Source organism: Dermacentor albipictus, chromosome 1, assembly GCF_038994185.2.
Source record: "Dermacentor albipictus isolate Rhodes 1998 colony chromosome 1, USDA_Dalb.pri_finalv2, whole genome shotgun sequence".
Classification (NCBI taxonomy): Eukaryota; Metazoa; Arthropoda; class Arachnida; order Ixodida; family Ixodidae; genus Dermacentor; species Dermacentor albipictus.
Window position 1 is genome coordinate 487764639 of NC_091821.1, and position 20885 is coordinate 487785523.

Sequence of the window (20885 nt, forward strand, 5' to 3'; positions counted from 1 at the left end):
TTACTATGCCTCTCTGGCTTCAATGATTTTATGTGATAAAAAAAGTCACATGCAGGCCTTTTGTAATCCATGACGTCACATGAAGTCGGCAGAAATCTCGAACTGTTCGCCATTTTTCAGGATATCTGTTTAAGACCCTAAGAATTTCCTTGCAATTCACGCCCATCCACTTCATCGTGTCTAGACCAACACATGGCTTGTCGTCAAGTGAAACAGCACATTCATTCAAACTTGGACACTGTATTTCTCTATAACGTCATTTGTTTAGACCTATGTAATCGGGGCAACTGGTTGAGGCTGCTTAACTGCCGAGACAACGCTCTTGCTAGTAACCTGCAACTTTTCACCTCAAACTCACCGAGTGTTGTTTACATACTTGAAATACATAAGTCCTTATATATATCCTACGTAAAATTGAGCGTGCAAGCATAAATATATAGAAGGCTGTATTATGACTGTACAAAACACCACTTTAATCACTACGGAAACATCAGACACACGAGATAAAATTTTCAGTTTCTTTTCGTTGCATCTTCACACTTTTGTTTTGCACATTGAACGCTAAAGTTGGACACTGGGAGCTATTTAATAAACGATTTGTGACCCTACATGCGCATCAAGTAACATTTAGGCGTCGGCATTTTTTGGAGTAGGATGAAGGTTAACGCATGCTTAATCATAGAAGAGGCCACTGAGAAGCGTAAGAGTATACAATTAGTTATTTGTTATATTACATGTTTCTGTGAACCAATTTCGGTTTCGGCAAACAAAAGGTGTACGCGTACAGGGAAAGTGTACCTCATCGCTACAAAACGTCAGGGAATTTCGCTCTGTGGCATGACGTCACGATAATGTTGATTATGCCCGCTTCGCATTTAGAGACGAAATTTTGTGTCAAATAAAACACTTTGTTTCTCCTGACAGTCTTGCTCACTGAGTATCCTTCATTTGCTTGCGAGTACCCTGTGCAATGAACGAACAGAGCGTTTATTAATCTAAAGCTGGCTATGGTCCTATCGCTGTGTTATGAAACACCAATTGTTTCAAAACGTGTTCTATCAAATAGGAATAGGAAAATCGACCCGTTTAATTCAGTCCTCTTTCAACGCATTTGTCGCGCTGTTTCATCCACAGTTTGTACGTATTTGCTCCCCTGTTTGATCCACACAGAACAAGTTCATTTGTAGGAGCGGAATGCACACATGAACGAGTTTATACATACGACGTACGAATTCATGCAGCAAAAACAGTATTGATGCTTCACTGTATCGGATAAGCGCGCTGTTTCGCACACTATTCCTTTTAAACGAATTTGCTAAAGGCACTTGTGCCAAAACCCATCGAAAGGTGCCCTAATGGTGGGTGGATTACGCGTGACAAAGAAGATTTACAGAACACTAATCTCACTGTTCTCGGTGTTAAATTTATTGCAGAATTCAACATCCAAAGGGAAATTGCAGCGCAGACTCCATGTTGTAACCCCTCTTGAAGCTTCTGGTACACACAAACTGCACCGTAACCGATGTTGAATCCTCTATTAGTTGATGCTGAATCAAAGTTTAGACAGTAACCTTCACTGTGCGAGGAGCCGGACCTGTGGCGTATCCCTTTATAGCCTTCTCTTTCATGCCGTCAGATGCTCCAAGCCCTTTATTTGTACCTCGTAGTGTTAGAGTAGATACTCACATGCAGGATCTTGCAGCCGTTTACGGCAGAGCGGCCTTCCAGAGCCGTCAGGTCGTTGGCGGCAAAGAAGCTGCGAACCACTGTCTCCAGAAACTCAACACCCACCACGCGGAAGCCTTGGTCGTAGAACCTACGCAGAAAGCAGTTCGCAGATAAGTTGTCGGACTGTTTTCGAGACTGCAAGCAACACACTTTTTCACACGGTCACAAAATGCACTGAATGTCCCATGAACCATGCGAATGCCTCCTGATATTTAAAATCACCACGCCCGAGCAGTGAGAGTCTGTGCTGCTCAGCGTATACCCAGAGAACCATCTCTGGGCAGTCCGGCAGGCCGACGATGCCGCCCAGACTCAAGATCTGGCCGCCGCCTGAGGAAGGGCAGCTCCGGTGGTGCTAGTCTCCCAGTCCTCGCCCCCCTTGACCCCAGCAAAGACATTTATTTAAGCTTTTTTTTTCTGTCTCACCTCGTATTTTAATATTGTCACGTTGCTCTGCCAAACCCCCTTAACAACGCACCCGTGCGGGGCTCGTCCTCAGCAGTGGCAGAACAGGTCGTGGTGGCCCTCGCCGTCCGGGACGGGAGCAGACTGCAGGTCGACACAGACTCTCGGGCGGCGGTCAGGGTTTTTGCCGCAGGTTCGGTCTCGAGGGAAGCGGGCGCCCTGCTTTGCGGCAGGGGCGTTGCCCCCTCCGTCACCACTCGGTTCCCGGCCCACATGGGGCCTCGGGTCTGCACCGTCGTTCCCAACGACAACGAGCTGGCCCATGCCCGCGGGCGCGCGAACTCACCCACCGTGTCGGGGAAACGCCGCTCGCAGGCGCGGGTGCGGACGCGGGGCCCCACAAGGACTTCCTCCCCGCGTTCAATGAGATTACAAAGCACTATCAGCTTGGCAGGAGGGTTGATCCACCGACCCACGCCAAGCTCTTCAGACCTCAATCTTCCACCCTTCGCATGCTGCAGACCGCGTCCTATCCCAGCCTAGCCAGGGTCAGCAGGTACGCGCCCGATTGTCCGGATTGCGGAATCTCGTCTGCACTTTAGAACACATGCTCTGGCGGTGTCCCTCGTTACGGGACCACGATCATCTCACCACAGAAGAAGAGTGGTAGGAGGCGCTCAAGCGCTCCAACCTCGCCGCCCAGAGGGCCCGCGGCGTGGCGGTCAGGCACGGCCTGTCCGTCCCGACGTGGGAGCGGCCCGCGGCGGCTCCCTCCCGCGTAAGGGAGTTTCGGAGTAGCTCCTTAGGACATTATTAAAGTTCACTGCTTGCCTGTCTGCTTTGCCAAAGAACCGAAAACTTTCGCTAATGTGGACGATGCAAGCTTGATTTTATCAACGCAAACTGCCAACTATCCTATCACGTATCCAGGTCTCATTGCTACTACTATTACTACTTTTGCTACTGCATCAACTACTTCATACTACTTACTATTACTCTGCTGCTTCTAATCATGTCATGAGACACCAACAAACAAGGACACCAAGGAAAACATAGGGCAAATTACTTGTGTTTACTAACTGAATTACAGAAATGGTAAATTAATGGAAACGAAAGTGGATGAAAAGACTACTTGCTGCAGGTGGGGAACGATCTCACGTCTTCGCATTACGTGCGCAATACTCGCATGCATACTGCGACTGTCTCCAGAAACGGCGAGTGCGTCTGGCTGCAAATCAACGAAGCCAAGTGGACGCACCGTCGGCGCTCCGCCCAGCCGGCTTGGTAGCAGGGCAGCAATTCTGCATTCTGCTGCTGGCATGGGCGCTGTGCTCCCGCATACTATGCTAGCACACTAGCGTTCCTGCTGAGCTGCTGCGCGCATGCAGTTGTCTGAGCGGAACCAACCGTAAACGTCAAGCTAACGTTACTCACAACTTCGGAGTACGCTCAAGCTTCGCGTTTAAGAGTGAAACGCGACCGCATACGCAAATCCCCGACTGCTTCTCACGCTTCCCGGCGACTGTAGCCTTATGTAACCGTAATTTTTACCGCGAAACGTTGTCAGCGAACGCTTTGCACGAAGGCTAGCAATCTGCTAGAAGCGCGGCCTCCTGCGTGGGCCAATCCCTGAGGCACTGCACAGCCGCGCCAGTAAATTACGTCATTTTCAGGTGTCTGTTACTGTTTCGCAGTTTTAGTATCTAAGTCCGAGAAGATTTCACTAGTGGTGCCAGGCTGCAGTCAACAGCGGAGCTTGTTATCACTTAGTTTTTACGCAGACAGAAGAATCCATCAGAAGATGGAAGAGGCCGTCTGAAGCCGCGAAGATCTCTTCTCTAGAGCCCAATAAATGTTTTCCGATCCGATCCGATACGTGGCTTGATTAAGTTGTTTGTAAGTTTTGCGAGGTTATGCTAGGTTTTGCTAAGTTGTCTCGACGGGCTTGACGCTGGAAGTTTTCGAGAAGTCGCAGGCCGGGATCGCTGTCTCGGCGACGTCGAGCATTCAGGCGCCAACTCTCGCGTTCCTTGGACTGAAACTCGGGATCCTCGACTCGGCATCGCCTCTTCACAGCCGCAGCTTCGGCGCGGTGTTCCGGATCATCTCGGTGGCGACGCATCACTTCTCGCTTGGCAGTACGGCACTCTTCCTGATAAGCCACTTATTCTTCAGGCGTTCGGATTTTCTTCGGTCTTCCCATGGCAACAGCACGTACGCATGGAGTAGTGGACTGAGAGGTGTGTCACCGCACCAGCTGTTCCGAGGCCTGTGACGTCAAGACTCCGCCCTCACACGTGGGGTGCGAGGATGTTACGTGGCTCGATGCTCTCGTAGGTGGTTGCTCGCAACGTGAGGTGGTGCACAGCTGGGCTGAGTTTTCTGATAAGGCTCTAAGGCGGAACCGAAAGCTTAAACAGCTCCGCTGTTAAAAAAACACTGGGAGAACCGCAAAAAAAGAGCTCTCCTAAAGCATGGTCACCACGCGAAGTACGCAAAAGCGAAAATGAGGTGAAAAAATGGTAAAACAAGAGAATTACAATATAGACTGCTTGCGGAGTTTGACTTGCATGGTGTAACACTCGGTGTAACTAACAAAGCTTACCTATTCGGCCATCTTCACGGACTGTAAGGGGCAGTGATTTTTAAATTATTATTTACATTCAAGGCTGGCGCATATCCAATGTCACATACACAGTAACTCCAGTTGGGGTCAATTAGGTCCATTGAAGGACCTCACGTACTTGTTATGAGGTACCCAGTTATCAAAGAGACTGGATACAGACTAACACAAACGCTGCAAAATGGGTGAAGTTCCCAAAGAATTCTAATCGCACCAAGAACAAAATGCGAATGAATGCACGTTTTTCTTTTATCGAATAAATGAATAAATCAGGATATATTACCTCCATAATTATAGTCGGCCCTTATGTATCTCCTTCTAGAGCACACAGACCTGGTAATGTGAAGCATGTGGTATTCGAGGGTTTCGTTATTGCCGTGTAAATTTCGAGTTGTTCCCACATTTAAGCGTTGTACACATGGGAACTTGATTGACTAGCAAAAGGACATTATATTAAGCGCTTGCGCACTTACAAATGCGCTGAATGCGTGCGCTAGAGTTTAAGATTGACTTTTATATGTAACAACCATCATCAAAATTCGTGCAGTGATTGCCAAAAAAAATCGGCCTCCATTCCACCCTATGAAAGTGGATGTGCAGCGAAACTGTGGCCGACGTTTGACAAGCACCACCACCCTTTCAAGCGACGTACGTGTGTGGAAGTGCAGCATGAATGCTCATTCATCTAGGCCCTCCTGCAAGCGTAGGTTCCTTATTGAACTACTTGAATTTTTCCAATCGCATCAGAGAATTATTATTATGAGAAGTATGACCTACACACAAGCTGCAGACATGGCAGTTTCGATTGTCATTCGAATATCCAACAAAACAGATTTATGTTAAGCGGAAACTCCAAGAAAAAAGCCATTTTCCAGCTGCCGTTTGAGGTCTGCCTGAGTGGCCGCAGCCGCTAGGTGGAGGTACGGTGTTCCAGCAGTGTTTGCCATAATGTCAATCGCGGTCGCAGCACACGCTGATGGACAGATTCAACGGGCAGGGCGCCCACGCATCAAGGACAGCTACATTGTGTGCACGCGTACGCCATGCGTGCACGCACGTGTGCAGAAATGCAGCATGCATCTTTATTCTCCTAGGCCCTCCGCATAGCGCAAGCGCGTTAGTGAAATAATTGAATATTTCAAAGTAAATTTTATCAGATCATTCGTAAAATACGACTTACACACAAGCTGTAGACCTGATAGCTTCGGATTGTAGTTCGAATATACAAGAATAAGGGCATCGTCGTGTGGCTGCATCATCTGATGACGCAATCTGGTGACGTCATCACGTGCAACGTAACGTCGCGCGATAACGTCTTCATCAAGTGATGATTTCACCTGACGACGAGATACGATGCTTCTCGGAGAAGCAGCACAGTGTGCGTTTTCCGTTTCTTTGCCCTGACCCGGAATCAGCCCACATTTTTTTGTGAGCGCCGCGCACGCAGATACAGTCTAGCACGCAGCTGGCACCGTCTGTTTGCAGTGCGACCAAGGAGTTGACAGGGATAGCAAGGAAGGAAGGGTCATGGCAGCTGAGCTTTACGGTCGTGAGACCGTCCCACTTTAACGTGCACCTAGGGGCCAGTAGCAGAGGAATTTCGCATGACGTGTTCCCATCGGAATGCCGTAGCCGCGATAGACAATCGAAATAAAAGAAATATACAAATTGCCTGACTAATCTTCTCGAACAAGCAAAGCGTAATTATCATTCACTCATGTTTGAAGCTGGTAAAGTGGCTAAAGGGAAGTGGAATAAACTAAACCTAATTCTGTCATTAGTGAAAGTTAATTCAACAGTTGAAGAAATCACTCCCGGTGATGAAACATACAGGCGTAAAGTGCTGGCCGAGAAAATCAGCAACCATCGCACTTCATTAGCAGACAGCCTCGAAGGCATAGCTGCGCTGCTTTGCATGACCATACCCGCTGTTTTCTTGGCTTTTCTTTCTCCCACTAAAGATGTATGCTTTTAAAAAAAGAACCTTCAAAAAAGTAAATCAGAAGATATCGATGGTGTGAAGATGCAACCAGTTTATTTTGTTATTGATTTATTGGTCCTACGTTTAACATATATATACGCTACAATTTAATTTTAAGCATAGTTTACTTACCGCAACGTATGCAGCGTGCAAATGTTAGAGCGATGTTCAGAGGGGCGGGGGACAAAAATTATCTTACAAATTATAGGCTAATATCTCCCTCACCGCTCTTCTCAAGGTCAATGAAAAAATTATGTTTGTCCGATTATGGTAGTTTTTTTTTAACACCTACTCCGCGATATCTCCGGCTCGGTATCGTTCCAGGTCTGAGTCGTCCATAAAAATATCATTGCTACGGCAAAACAAAATTATATTAGCCAACATGGAAAACAGAAGAGTGAATCAAGGCCTATTTTTTACTTTACAAAAGCATTCGACCGGCTTAATCCCCAAACTCTCTTACAAAAATTACTCTATGAAGTCCGAGGCCATGCAATGGATTTAATTACGAGTTATCGGAACTATAAGCAGCAATGTTCCAACCGTAAACTTAGAAAAATTCTCTTTGCAAGACGTGCACAGGGTGTACCCCGGATAGAATATTAGGGCCCTTACATTTACTATTTATATTAATGATATTGTAAACACATATCAATGGATCTGGCCGTCATATATGCGAATTACACTACCTTACTTTTCACAAGAACGGACACGGACGACCTTGCTTTACTAGCTAACACAACATTAAATGATCTGTTCGTATGACCTACTCCTAACTGCTTATCAATGAATTGTTTAATAAAAACGAACGCCGTTCTTTTTCTGTTTCAAGGAGACCATGCGCGCTACTACAAGAAAACTACGCCTGAATAACACTGTCGTTTATTTTCCTTCATGAGCGATAGTCCTGGGAGTTATTTTCCATGAATATATGCTCTGGGATTCCCATGTAGAAATCATACGAAAGAAGTTAAGCGTAGTTTGGTTAAGCAAAACATAGGCGTACCTATGATGTGCCAGTCATTCCTCCCAGTTTCTTGGAGATTGAAAATTTATAAAGCATCTTTCGGTTCACACTTAGGGTATAGGCTATTGTTGTGGTCAAACCTAATGCTCACACTTCACAATTCTTTAACAAATGTAACGTTTTAGGTTTTGATAGTATGTGCGATTATTTTTTGATAACTGCTCATAAAACTGAAATTAATAAGGAAATGGAAACCTATCCTCATAGCATGTCTAGAGCTCAATGCATTCTCCCGATCCACTAGGTTCCACGAGTGCTGGAACATTCCCTGTTGCCGAAGAAACTCCGCTCTCCAAATGCTAATAGTGACACTTCAACACACTTAATGAAGGTAAACTTACATCAGGGCGATTGCGCCTTCTTGCGCGAAATGGCGGATTTATTATCTTTTTTTTATGTTATTGTTGTAAATACGTTATTCTTTATCACCTGATACGAGTGAAACTTTCCATTGTATATTTCGCGATTCTTGCACACTTTCGTAGCTTTTTTCAAAAGTGCAATGGATAATTTTACATCACCATGCGTTTATTTATTTATTTATTTATTTATTTATTTATTTATTTATTCCTATTTGAATATTCGACCCGCTTTGCTTGTTCGTGCCTTCTATGCTGTGCAACTTTCGTACATATGTCGTACCATGCATTCTATTCTAACATCTACTAAATTTTCACTGCTGACATTTGGCCGCCTTGCTTCGCTTGGAGGCGGGGCCACTGAAACTGCCTTTAAAATCGTAGCTTTTTCTAGCCTTCCACGCCAGCTCTTTTTTTTTCTATGTATATGTGTCAGAGCAATGTTATCTGATTGTGGTGAACTAAACTAAAAATTAAATTCGTTACCCTCCACTCGTCAGCCTGATGCCATGGCCATTGAACCGCCGCTGGTAACCAGCAAGACCGCGCCGTCGAACAAAGCGCAACCTCGTAAGAGCCCAAGTGACTTCCTCACCACTTTAGTTCGGTGGCGTCTCCGCACATGGGGAGGAACACGGTTCCCTCGCGCTTGCCATCTAGGACTGCTGATGCGTTGTCCCGAAGGAGGCTGTTGTGGGGAAAAAAAAGAGAGAAGGGCGCAGTCACTGGGAGGGTAAGTCAGCGAAGTCTTAAAGCTGTAACAACTATTATGATATTATTAAACTCCACGGAGAACCGATACTAATGTAGGGCAGTTTCGAATACGGTTCGAATTTCTGACAAAGCAAAGCAACACTATAGAGCTCTATTTAGGTTCGTAGAACGGCTAAAGCCAAATCAGAATATTTAAGAAAACCCTCATCGACCATTCGCAGATATTTGGACGAACAGCTATTCTAAATAGAGCCACATTGAAAACAGGAAGGTAATGGCATCCACATGCTCGATGGACACTTAGTGCATCTCTTCGAATAAGCCGCCAAAGGTAATTTTATGTCTCCTTGTTTATCCTTACTACCACGAATGCATCTTATCGATCACGATTTTTTTCATTGCATCGCGTTTCTTACGGCCAGTTTAATTATATTTTGGCGTGTGCATGTTTCCTCCATTTCACACATAGCTGCAACGCTGTGGAGGCCAGCAAAACGTCTTGCAGTAGCGACGTTTGTATCAAGAAACAGTTCGGTGTTTTTACCACGGCATACGTGGATTGTTCTTTCTCAAAGAGAAGCTATCTTTGCCTCCGCTCTCGACTTTCCGGGCGCCGTTGCTGCGGTCTTGCCTGCGCACACTATTGGATTTCTTGCAACACCACCAGATGGCACTCGTCTCATCCCAACTGGTGCATTGTTGAGTTTTTGCTTATGCACGTGCTGTGCACGCTTTCCTATGCGACAAACAATACAGTTGCTGGGCGGTGGAGGTCGCGCGCTGGGCTGCGATAGCGTAAACATTACAATCGCCCACAGTCTGAAGAGAGCGCTTGAAGCTGTCGTCTCAACAACGTGCTGGTCGCGCATGCACAAGGACCATGTAAACACGCGTCATCAAAATGGCTCCGAAGCGTCCAATCCGCCTCGACGACAGGCCCGAAAGAAACGTCGCGCCGAACAGGACCGTCTTCGCTACGCAGCGAAACGCGGCGCGTACACCAATGCACCGCGTTGCATTGCACAAAAATGCATACGTACAACTATAATAAATAATTGAATCACGTACATCCCCATAATCAAATCAAAGTTTAACATTTCAGCGATGTGCCATGTAAGGCAATGGTAATGCTCAACCCTTCCAAAGATCAGGAACAATGACGCACAACAACGCGTCAAGCAAACATGTCTCGTTATGTTTTCTGTGGACTACGCAGATAATTAGCGGTGAGGATAGCAAATTGACGTTTAACATCAACTCATCACTTTCGTATTGGACTAAACGCTATGGAAATTGCACATTCGCCGCCAACATCGCCGCTAATTATCGTCAATCGAAGCAAACAGCATGAAAAGCATCGCTTAAATCAATCCCCAATGTGCATGGGATCCGCATCATTTTTTTTATTACCGAATTCTTGCGTACCTTCTACAGGCGTCGCAGAAGAAGCATAAAACGCCGTGTGTGTGCGCGCGTGTGCGCGTCGGTGTGTGCGTACGTGCGTGTACTCGTAAATTACACAGTGTTGTGGTAGTCCTTACAGAAAGAACACTCAATTTTTTGTGTTAACGTTACAGTTACTTAGCATATAATTATTCTGAAAAGTTGCACAACAGCGAAGCGCACGTTTCTTTTTCTACCTGATATATCGACTGACGTCATGGCGAGCAAAAAATTCTGCCATATTTCGCAGTCCTACCAACCCATGCAGCTTACTGGCATCTTTCTCCATTGGCGTTCCTTTAGCAGCACTATGAACCAGGGGCCGAATTCGCACAGCTTTTGATTCGTGAGTACTCTTTAGAATTTGCGAGCCATCTCCCCTAATATAGCATGAAAATTGAGTAGGTGTGTGTGTGTGTGTGTGTGTGTGTGTGCGTGTGTGTGTGTGTGTGTGTGTGTGTGTGTGTGTGTGTGTGTGTGTGTGTGTGTGTGTGTGTGTGTGTGTGTGTGTGTGTGTGTGTGTGTGTGTGTGTGTGTGCGTGCGCGCGCGCGCGCGCGCCTCGTTTTTAATACATACCGGAGAGCAACATTACTGACCATAAGTTCTAGGGAACAGCTATACTTATATGCAGCTTGGTTATGCACCTCCGAACTTGGCTACTCTCATTTAAACTTTCCCACAAAAACAGTGCAGTGCACCGGTAAATTTTCAGCTGTGCACCCTGTGCCCCCAAGAAAGGAAGGCTTTTTTTTTTTAGTGGTCTGTGCGCTATTGCGCACGATAGTGCAATATTGAAAGCGTCCTTCTTGATAATCCCGGGCCTTGGGTAGTATCAACACTTCACGCTCACACAGTTACCTAGCAAGGCTATAACGACTTTATCTCTCAGGGATGCCATATCTGCCATCCATTGTTCTACAAATACTGCTCTTAGCTAGGTGGCGTCCGTCTTCGTTGTTTGCTGTGCCAGCTTATCGAGCTCCTATACAGTTGGGCTTCAGAAGGCTGCCGGGCAATGCACTGCTTTAAGTTGTGCCAATAAACCTTCTGAATTTGAATTTATTCAACGTGCTACAGCTGCAGGTGCTCTCGTTTTTTTTTTTTTCGAACAGGTTGCTTCGTGAGATGTGCAAGTATTCAAGTGAAAATTGTTTAAATGCGGTGAAAATGTCTTTGAGTCTGCCTGCAGCTGGGATATGGCCAATGCGGTGGTCAGTAACTCAATGAATACATACGCCCAGAATTGTGCTGACGATAACGGCGCTGTGAACTTGGAGGCACGGTCTCCCACGTCACTTCGCTTCCAGCTGTGCAATGCTTTTGCGAACTTTTCCGGTCTCAGAGTCTGCTTGGCGCGCCTAACCCACGCGACAAGTTTCCAAGCGCGAAATGTGCGGGTAGCTTAGATCCAGTTGAGCTCACGAGTGCAAGTTGCCACAGGGACATAAATTATATATAGGGTAGCGCTGGCGTAGCTTTTCTTCTTGGCTTCGCCCAGTGGGGAGGCTGAAGCACAGCATGATGAGATGGGCTGGGGATGACGAAACAATAATAACGACGGCTTGACGCTGAAGACGACGGTCGTTGTCGTCGAACAAAATTGATGAATGGACGAACGACGCCAACAAACACACTTCTGAGTTTTTTAACTTGTCGCAGTACAAATGTGAGTCTATCGTCACAAGCCCTGTCGCCACGCTTCTACTTGTACTGTTTACCTCTCCCTGCAGGGGTTGCAAGGGTTTCTGCTCAAGACTGCAGTCTTGAGCAGAAGCCCTTATTTAGTTTTTACGTCGACAGGCAAGCTTCACGTAAATGCCTGGCATTAGGGTAAGTATGGTTATGGTAAGCACGCGGCAGTAGGCAGGTGGGTACGCGAAGCATACTGAGTACCAAAAAAAATAAAAGGCTTGTTTGGGCAAACTTCTGCATCGCAAAACGGAACAAGCAGTTTAGGGCCAGCGAGAGCGACCATAGTTCAGTCGATGACCACCAATTCACCGGTCGCCCGCTCAAAATTGATGAGCGGTCATACTCAGAATGTGTCGCGACTAATCCGCTGAGTCTGGTCTCGTAACATAAAGTAGCTCAAAATAAACACAATCACATGGAAGGGTACGAAGGACAAAGGCTAATTTTGCAGCTGTATTAACCTGACCTTAGGCTTAAGTCCCAGGAATTAACACCGACGCCGGTGCTAGCATATGGCGGAGAAACTTGGATGTTAACAAAGGAGCTTGAGAACGTAAGGCTCGCTCTCCCAGCCACGACAGATAGTAGTCTTAAAGGGGTGGAGACATCAAAATTTTCGTTCATGCGTTTGTTGATTCAAACGTTGCGTCATGCTTCAGGGAGCACTATACACACAGCGGGTTTCATATATATCCAATAAATAATTTAATAATAGCATTATTATACCGAGCGATTTCGGTTTCGGTTTCTGGGCTCCGGGGGATGCTATGACGTCACAGAGGAGGAAACGCAACATGGCTTGGTCACGTGAGCCACAAAAAATAGTGACGTAAAACTATGCTGCGTCGTCTGCTCGCTCATACGCGTGCTCTGCCAGCAGAGGTCAACTGGCGATTCGAAGTGCATGTCGCGATTATTATAATTATTGCGAAGAGCGACAAACAACGGTAAGAAAATATTGCGGCTTGTGAGAGTCGGTGATTCATTCCGAAGCGCCGTAAGCTTTAGCTTCGAAGTGAACCGGAAAAGGCCTAGCCACGATATCGGCGGCGCCGAACGATCAGGGGCGGTGAAGCTGCGGTGCACAGAGTGACCACTCCTCGGACGCTGATTGGCCGCTTCGCCGTACGGCTGCCGCACAAATAGGTCCCGGGCCCGTGCTCTCTACAGCTAGGAAATCTCGCCGTTCGCGAGCAAAACCGCCGTCGCACGGGGGCCCGCGAACGGCAAACGGCGTGCGGCGAGTTTCCGGGCCGGTAACGTGGACGGGCCTTCACATTGAGAAAGGCCAAGCGAAGGAGAGACCGCTCCGAGCTGCCGACTATGCGAGGAGAGAAGCGGACAACACGAACGCCGCATATCCTGGTCCCTTTCGGAGTCGGCCGGCTACTGTTTTACCATCTATGGTTTTACACTCAAACGTGCAAAGGCCCGTAGGCACGGCAACTCGCTGCAAGCAGCAGTTTGCCATTCGCGGGCCGCCGTGCGGCGTTCGTGTTGTCCACTTCTCTCCTCATGTGTCCGTGTCTGCACGCCTTACCCCTTCTTTGCATTAAGAAAGGATTTCTATATGCCTGTAGCTCGGTCATAGTGGAGGCTATGCTCGGTCGCTCGGCTCAGCAGGCTCCGTAATCGGCATTTCATCGCTACTCATCATACGTCACGTTTTTGTGCTGGTGTGCTATGACGTCAATATTTTCGTTCCTCCTCTGTGACGTAGTAGCTGCCGCGCTAGCGATGGGTCTCGACTACGAGAAGGAGTTTTTAATGACTTTTTGGAGCTGAATTAAAATTATTTTGAAATGTTTGCAGCGTCTGATACCTCGTTCTGGGTGTCCTTGCATACAGAAGCAGCCTACAACATGCTTTTTATAGCCTCGAAATTTGGTGTCCCAACCCCTTTAACGTCAAGAAAATGGAAGACAGTGGTGAGGATCGGACCGGAAATAAGGTTAGCCGATATTCTCATCGACATTAGGAGGGAAAAAGAGACCTGGACAGACCTTCTAATCCTATTGTGCTATGGCTGATTTACAGAATGGGTGTTGCGGAAAGGGTGCCACGGGAAAGACAGTGCCATCGCGCACTGAGGAGAATTAAGCAGTGGGATGAAATCAGGAGCTTAGCAGGCATCAAGTGGAATCAGCTGACTGAAGAGAGAGAGAGAGAACTAAACTTTTATTTTCCGAAACGGTAAACCGAGTCAGAACCCGGTACACCCTAGGTGGGAGGATTCCTTATTCCAAGAACCCTCTGGCTTGGGCTGCCTCTTTGGCCCGGGCGACGAGACTGCGTTGGTCGTCCAGGTCATCGGAGGAAAGCTTGGCCTCCCACGTTTCGGTTATGGTATGGATCTGCGGTGATTTGGGGCGCTCTTCTTGTGCTTCTATGGGGCGGCTTTCTTTGTAGTCGTCTTGTGGAGCTTGTGAGGTAGGGTCTGTGGGTGTGCCACGCAGTGGGCAATCCTGGACCATGTGTTGCAGGGTGTCTGGAACGTCGCAATGGGGGCATATGTACGAGTACTGCGTAGGATACAGTCTGTGCATGATTATTCCGTGCACGTAGGTGTTGGTCTGTAGGCGGCGCAGGATGACTTCTTCCTCCTTGCTTAGATTCTTGTGTGGCAAAGCGTACGTTCTTCTGCTGAGTCGGTGGTGTTGCAGAAGCTCCGAGTACTTTAGGGCGATGTCATCAACGTTGGTGGCCGGCCTAGTGTGGGATTGCAGGAAAGCCCGGCTGGTATGCTCGCGGGCAGCGGCGTGTGCCGCCTCATTTCCTGTCATGCCCTGATGGCCTGGAACCCAGTCGATGTAGGTGTCGGGGAGCGGGGCGCGTGCGATGTGATTTTTTAGTATCTTGAGCGCTGTTTCTGATACGCGGCCTTTTTGATAGTTGCGAGCTGCTGCTTGGGAGTCTGTTAGTATTATTGCTACTTCAGGGCAAGTTGTTATTGCTAGAGCAATTGCCGTTTCCTCTGCAGTCTCAGGGGCTCTTGCTCGGATGGTGACAGCTGCAAGTTCTTTGCCTTGGTGATCCGTGACGCTTAGGGCAAAGGCGTTTCGTTTAATATACCGGGCAGCATCGGTGTACCTCGTATGAGGGTCTCTCCCGTATTTCTTGCTGAGTGCGCGGATTCTGCTTTGGCGACGCTCCTTATGATAATTTGGATGCATATTGCGCGGTATACTTGCAACGCTGATGCAGTCCCGGACTGCAGGTGGGATTCTTGCTTTCTGGTCTGTGTCTGCAATGTAGCTTTCACTGTAGTTGAGGTAGCGCAAAACTGCACGTCCGGTAGGTGTGAGCTTGAGCCGCTCTAGTTGGCTGATCTTATGAGCCTCGACAAGCTCTTCCCATGTATTGTGGACGCCGAGCCGGAGGAGTTTCTCCGTTGATGCCATGGGTGGCAGCGTCAAGGCTACTTTGATTGCCTTTCGAATGACGACATTGAGTTTTTTTTATTTCTGCCGGCTTGAGCTTCAAGTAGGGAGTTCCGTAGGTGATACGGCTAGTTAGGAGAGCTTGAATTATGCTAAGCGTGTCGTGCTCCTTGAGTCCGCTTCTTTGGTTTGTGATCCTCTTGACGAGGTGCGTAACTTGTGACAGTGTGCGTTGGAGACGCGGGAGAGTGGCCACCCCTGATCCGTCCTTGTGGATGTGAAGTCCGAGTACGCGAAGAGAGTCGACTGTAGGGATCTTGGTTCCGTTGAGCGAGACGCTAGGATCGGGTTCGATATAGTTAGGTGGTCTTCCTCGTGTCCGTGCTCTCAGGGACGAGAAGCTCCGACTTTTCGGGTGCGCATTGGAGACCGCAGTCTCGGAGGTATCTTTCGATAGTATCGAATGCTTCTTGTAGATTGTGTTCTTATTGTCCAGTAGTAGGCGCTTTGGTCCAGAGCGTCACGTAATTGGCGTAAAGGGCATGGCATAGGTTTGGGATGGCGTTCAGTTGTTTCGGTAGCTTGATCATTGCGATATTGAAAAGGAGGGGTGAAATAACTGATCCTTGTGGGGTTCCTTTGTTGGGTAGCCGAAATTTATCGCTGCGGAGGTTGCAGACGCCTACTGTTGCTGTTCGGTGCGTCAAAAAGCTGCTGATATAGTTATAGATCCGGGCTCCGCAGCCTGTATCTTCGAGGTTGCGGAGAATGGCTTCGTGGCTCACGTTGTCGAATGCGCCCTTTACGTCGATTGCCAGGATTGATGATTTGCGTCTGTGATCGAGGTAATCAAGCAAGTCTTCTTTGAGGAGCAGGAGTACGTCCTGCGTGGACAGATGCTGCCGGAATCCGAACATGGTGTGCGGCAAGTGTCCGTTGTCCTCGAGGTATGTTGTTAACCGGTCGTGCACCTTGTGCTCGAGGAGTTTGCCCACGCAAGATGTGAGGGAAATGGGACGTAGGTTTTCGATGCGAAGAGGTTTGTTGGGTTTGGGGATCATGGTGACCTCCGAATGCTTCCAGGCTGCTGGTAGGTCCCCCTTTTCCCAGCAGTCGTTGTAGTACTGTAGCAGTGCTGTAGTGGCAGATTGCGGGAGGTTGCGTAAGAGCTTATTAGTTATTCTGTCCTTGCCGGGACTGGTGTTTCTAGTGAGTTTGGCTAATGCTGCGTGGAGCTCTGCCTGGGTGAATGGTCGATCGAGATCTGGGTTTGGTGTACCGCCGTACGCCTTTCGGGTGGCTGATGAAGTGGGCTTGTCGGTGCTAAGTTTTTGCTGAAGCTCACGAAGGAGATCATCCTCCGATCCAGCATGATTGTGGATCAGTCGGTGTAGATCTTGCCTCTGTTGCGTTTTGGTGCGATCGGTAGCTAAGAGAGCGCGTAGGAGATGCCAGGTTTTCTTGGTGCTGAGTGTCCCTTGTATGCTGTCACAAAAGGCGTGCCAATTTTGCCTGCTAAGCTGCTCCGCGTAATCTTGGGCCTGTATGGTGAGAAGGGCGATTCGCTGCTTAAGTTTTCTATTGAGCTTTTGTCTCTTCCACCTCTTCAGGAGGCTTCTTTTGGCCTCCCAGAGATGAAGGAGATGCGGGTCGACTGCGGGGGTGTTGGTGCTTAGCTGGATGGTCTTGGTGTGGTTTTCTGCGGTGATGAGAAGGCCCTTGAGCCAATGGTCGATGTCGTCAATTCTTGTGTTGCCGCTGAGGTTGTCTCTGAAGGACTTCCAGTCTGTTAGTCGAGCAACTCCAGTCTTGTTTGGTTTCCGGTTGTGCGCGATGTCAAGTTCGATAATGTGGTGGTCGCTTCCGAGCGTCTCCGAGAGTCGACTCCACTCGGCCCAGTGGACGTTCGCTGTGAACGTAAGGTCCGGGCTAGTGTCCCTGGAGACACTGTTCCCGACTCTCGTGGCCTGCAATGGGTCGTTCCAGAGGGTTAGCCTGTGGTGTTGAGCAGTGTCGTGCACTCGCGCTCCCTTCTTCGTGGTGCTTGGATAAGCCCATGCTGTATGTGGGGCGTTGAAATCTCCCATTATAACAACTTGATGGCCTTTCGTGCGTTTCCTAAGTTCACGGACAAAGTGGTCGAATCCCGGAAGTTGATCACGAGGAGGGCTGTATATGCTGGCGATAAAGAGGCTTTGCTGCGTTTTTCTGTCTGGTATGATCTCCACTAGGGTGTGCTCGATGGGGATGTCTTCTATTTCGTGTTCCTGTGTTGTGAGAGTTTTCTTGGTAAGGATGGCTGTGCGTTGAGTTTGTGCATGAGCGATGTATCCTTGAAGTCGGACGTTGTGGGTATTGGTTTCCTGTAGGGCAATTACATCAGGGTAGTCCAGTTTGACAAGTTCTTGTAGGTTTGCATACCGGGGACGGAAGGATCGACAGTTCCATTGCCAGATGCGCAGAGTAGCTGACTGAAGACAAGGGTAATTGGCGATCACTGGGAGAGTTCTTCACTCTGCGATAGACCTAAATAGGCTGCTGCTGCTACTGCTGCTGATAATGATGATTCTTAGAAGAAAGAATTAGTTACGGAGCTCACATATCAAAATACATGGAAACGTGAAAATCGTTCTTCTAGGCAACCACGACGTAGATTTTGGTGAGCTTTCTTGTACTTAAAAGGAAAAGTTGAAATAGGGTGACTGTAGAAGCGAATTTTTATAATAAGCCGTTAATGTTCCTTAAAAGGCTGTTGAAATTTGTAAAATTAAAAAAGCGCATTTATCAAGTTATATATATCTATTATTATATTATATTATATAATATAAATAATTATAACTAATATATAATAATAATAATATATTATAAAAAGATGTCATAATTATGAAACCTGCATCAAATTATAAACGTAATGTGGACAGGATTGTTGCAACAGACACCGCTCAAAAATATGCCCCTAGCTTGTGAGTAGGACTTTTGCAAAACCTTCATAAGCATTGTACAATTTCACGTAAGCTATGCACTTATATACCAAATGTGTCCGATAGAGATGCTCTAACAGATGCAGTTCATAGAACTGCGACATCTGTTGTTGGTGCATAGTTACAGATTAGCAAACTTCGTGCTTCTACCATTTTTGTTGTATATCGCCTATCTTGTAGATTTCCCTTTTGAATGTCTAGGTTCTAAATCAAATGGTCTGCTTCCTAGTGTAGCTAGAATTTAACGTTATCTCTTAAATGCAACAAAATTTATTAAAATTAGACCAAGGTCATTACTTAACAAAGACCGACAGATCCCACACCCAGTGGGAATTGGTGTTAGGAAAGCGGAGTCCAGGAAGCCTACCAAGCTTTGAATATGACCATAAGAGCACCAAGACGTAGGCGGCTGTTTCATGACCTACATGGCACGACATTCATGTCATGGCCTATCATTTATGTACGTCATACACCCTTGTCATACTATGCCAATTTTGGTACATACCAACTTAAGGAAACGACCATGAGAGCAGCAAGACGTAGGCGACTGCTTCATGACCTACATGACACACGTGATGATATTCATGAAATGACCAATAGTGTATGTTCATCATAGATTCTTGCCATACTATGCCAATTCCGGTATATACCAAGTTTACGAAAGGACAATGACAATACTAAGACGTAGGCGGCTGTTTCATGACCTACATGACACGGATTTCATGACATTCATGTCATAACCGATCATTTATGTTCGTCATGCACTCTTGTCAAACTACGCCAATTTTGGTATATAACACGTTAACGAAACGACCATAACAGCACCAAGACGTAGGCGGCTAGATAGATACTATAAAAGCGGCAAATGTTCACCAAGAAATACTTCGCATTTAAAAGCACTTCTGCATTTTGTATGTATTTGAATAGGGAAATCAGAGTTCGCCTCGAGCTAAAGTTTCTTCATAACTTTTCTGGGAGCTACTAACACATTTATAATGAACTATCGCTTTCTTTCTCCGAGCGCCCCTACCGCAACGGACGCCTGATAACACATGTAACGCTCGGAGAAGAATACGTGCAACGAAAACAAAATCACATATGGGAATATCATGGCTGCTGCGCGCAATGCCGCTTACTGGGCTGTAAACACAGCGTGGTATTCGCGTCATGGTCTCAGCGAAAACAACTGCTAAGGACTTCAACCTGACGTGGGAAACACCTAAACGTTTTCTACCTCTTGCTCTGCTTTTGTGAATGCGTCGGGAGCTGTATCATTTTATTATATGATCGTGTCGCTCGATCTGGCTCTAAGGATAAACGTTCGAATAATGTATTTTATCGCCGCGGTTATCTGCAATGCATTGAAACCCCTCGGCTGTGTACTCCGAGCAGACGACAGCGTTATGGAAGTGCTTCTCCCGCAGGTTTTCCATTCACGACGGCAGTGGCAGATGTCCATTTTTCTCAGAATATTTTTTCACTGCGCAAAATATAGCGACGAAGTCAGTTTGGAACCATTTATCCTCAAGCTCCCAACCGTTTCCTGACATTCACGGTTTGGAAAACGTTTGGCTAATACATGGTACGTCGGCTTCGTAGGCCCCTGAATTGTCAGTAAGTGATTGCTCCACTATCTTGCGGAGTCCTAGCACCGGCTCGTTAAATCAAGTAACAATCTATATCTTCTTGTCTTGCTGATTAGTTGTTGAAAAAAAAGCACTTTCCTGTGTTACACCATAGCGCTTTAACAATTAAATAGTACATTTGACGAGCTTTCATTTAATTTTGAATTATATTTTCTTAATTGAGATTTTTACTGTAAGAGGCATTGGAAGTTTTTTAGGTATCAATTTTTTATGGTTGGTCCAACACGCGAAACGCAAGTCTTAGGAACAATTAAATGTCTTAATTATATATTATGACACGTGACTGTGAAATGCTCGCTTGTAAGGTAGCTAATTGAAATGAATTGTTTAACAATATGCCCAGAACAGCGTACAAGCCTTCTAATTTGGTTCATAATGAATAAAAACAAAGAGATCGGGAACAAAATACATGTAAACAGGAGTAATTTAACACTATCTTGAAAACAGAGGCATCATATATGAAAATGTTGGCATTGTCATTGCCACACAGTGGTAAAGAAACATTCCAATCCAATCTTGCTATGGGACTCAGATTAGAAATTTTATATCTCTAAACAGACGATTACGCTGAAATCGCCTTTTCCAGAAAATGAATGCAAATAGCATGAAGCAAAAGAGGATTTCCACTATAACTGCGAATCCATAAAATAAATTTCACATTTGCGAAAAAGCTGCTATCACAATCTCAGTGAACATTGGTATTTCTTTACAAATTACTTTTCTTCTCAAAGCGAGACTGCTGCACGCAATGGGACTGAATATTTTAGGAATAAAACCGTATGAACATTTTCAGAACAATTTATTAATCACCAGCGATTCCATCATGCATTTCCGCCAAACAAAATTGTGCTACAACCACGCACTCATCATTTCGCTCTCTCAGCACGCGTTGCCTGCGCGACTCC

The 20885-nt window shown here is 46.7% G+C and overlaps 1 protein-coding gene across 2 annotated transcripts in view; it reads right to left on the reverse strand.

The window, feature by feature from the left end:
- The window catches only part of LOC135912700 (probable thiopurine S-methyltransferase), a 43658-nt gene that overhangs the window by 15519 nt on the left and 7254 nt on the right, over nt 1-20885 (reverse strand). For both annotated transcript variants that reach the window (XM_065445219.1, XM_065445224.1), the window contains exons 3-4: nt 8719-8811; nt 1687-1816 (exon numbers count right to left, since the gene is read on the reverse strand). In XM_065445219.1, the coding sequence (XP_065301291.1) occupies nt 1687-1816; nt 8719-8811 (223 nt within the window). The remainder of the gene's footprint in view (nt 1-1686; nt 1817-8718; nt 8812-20885) is intronic.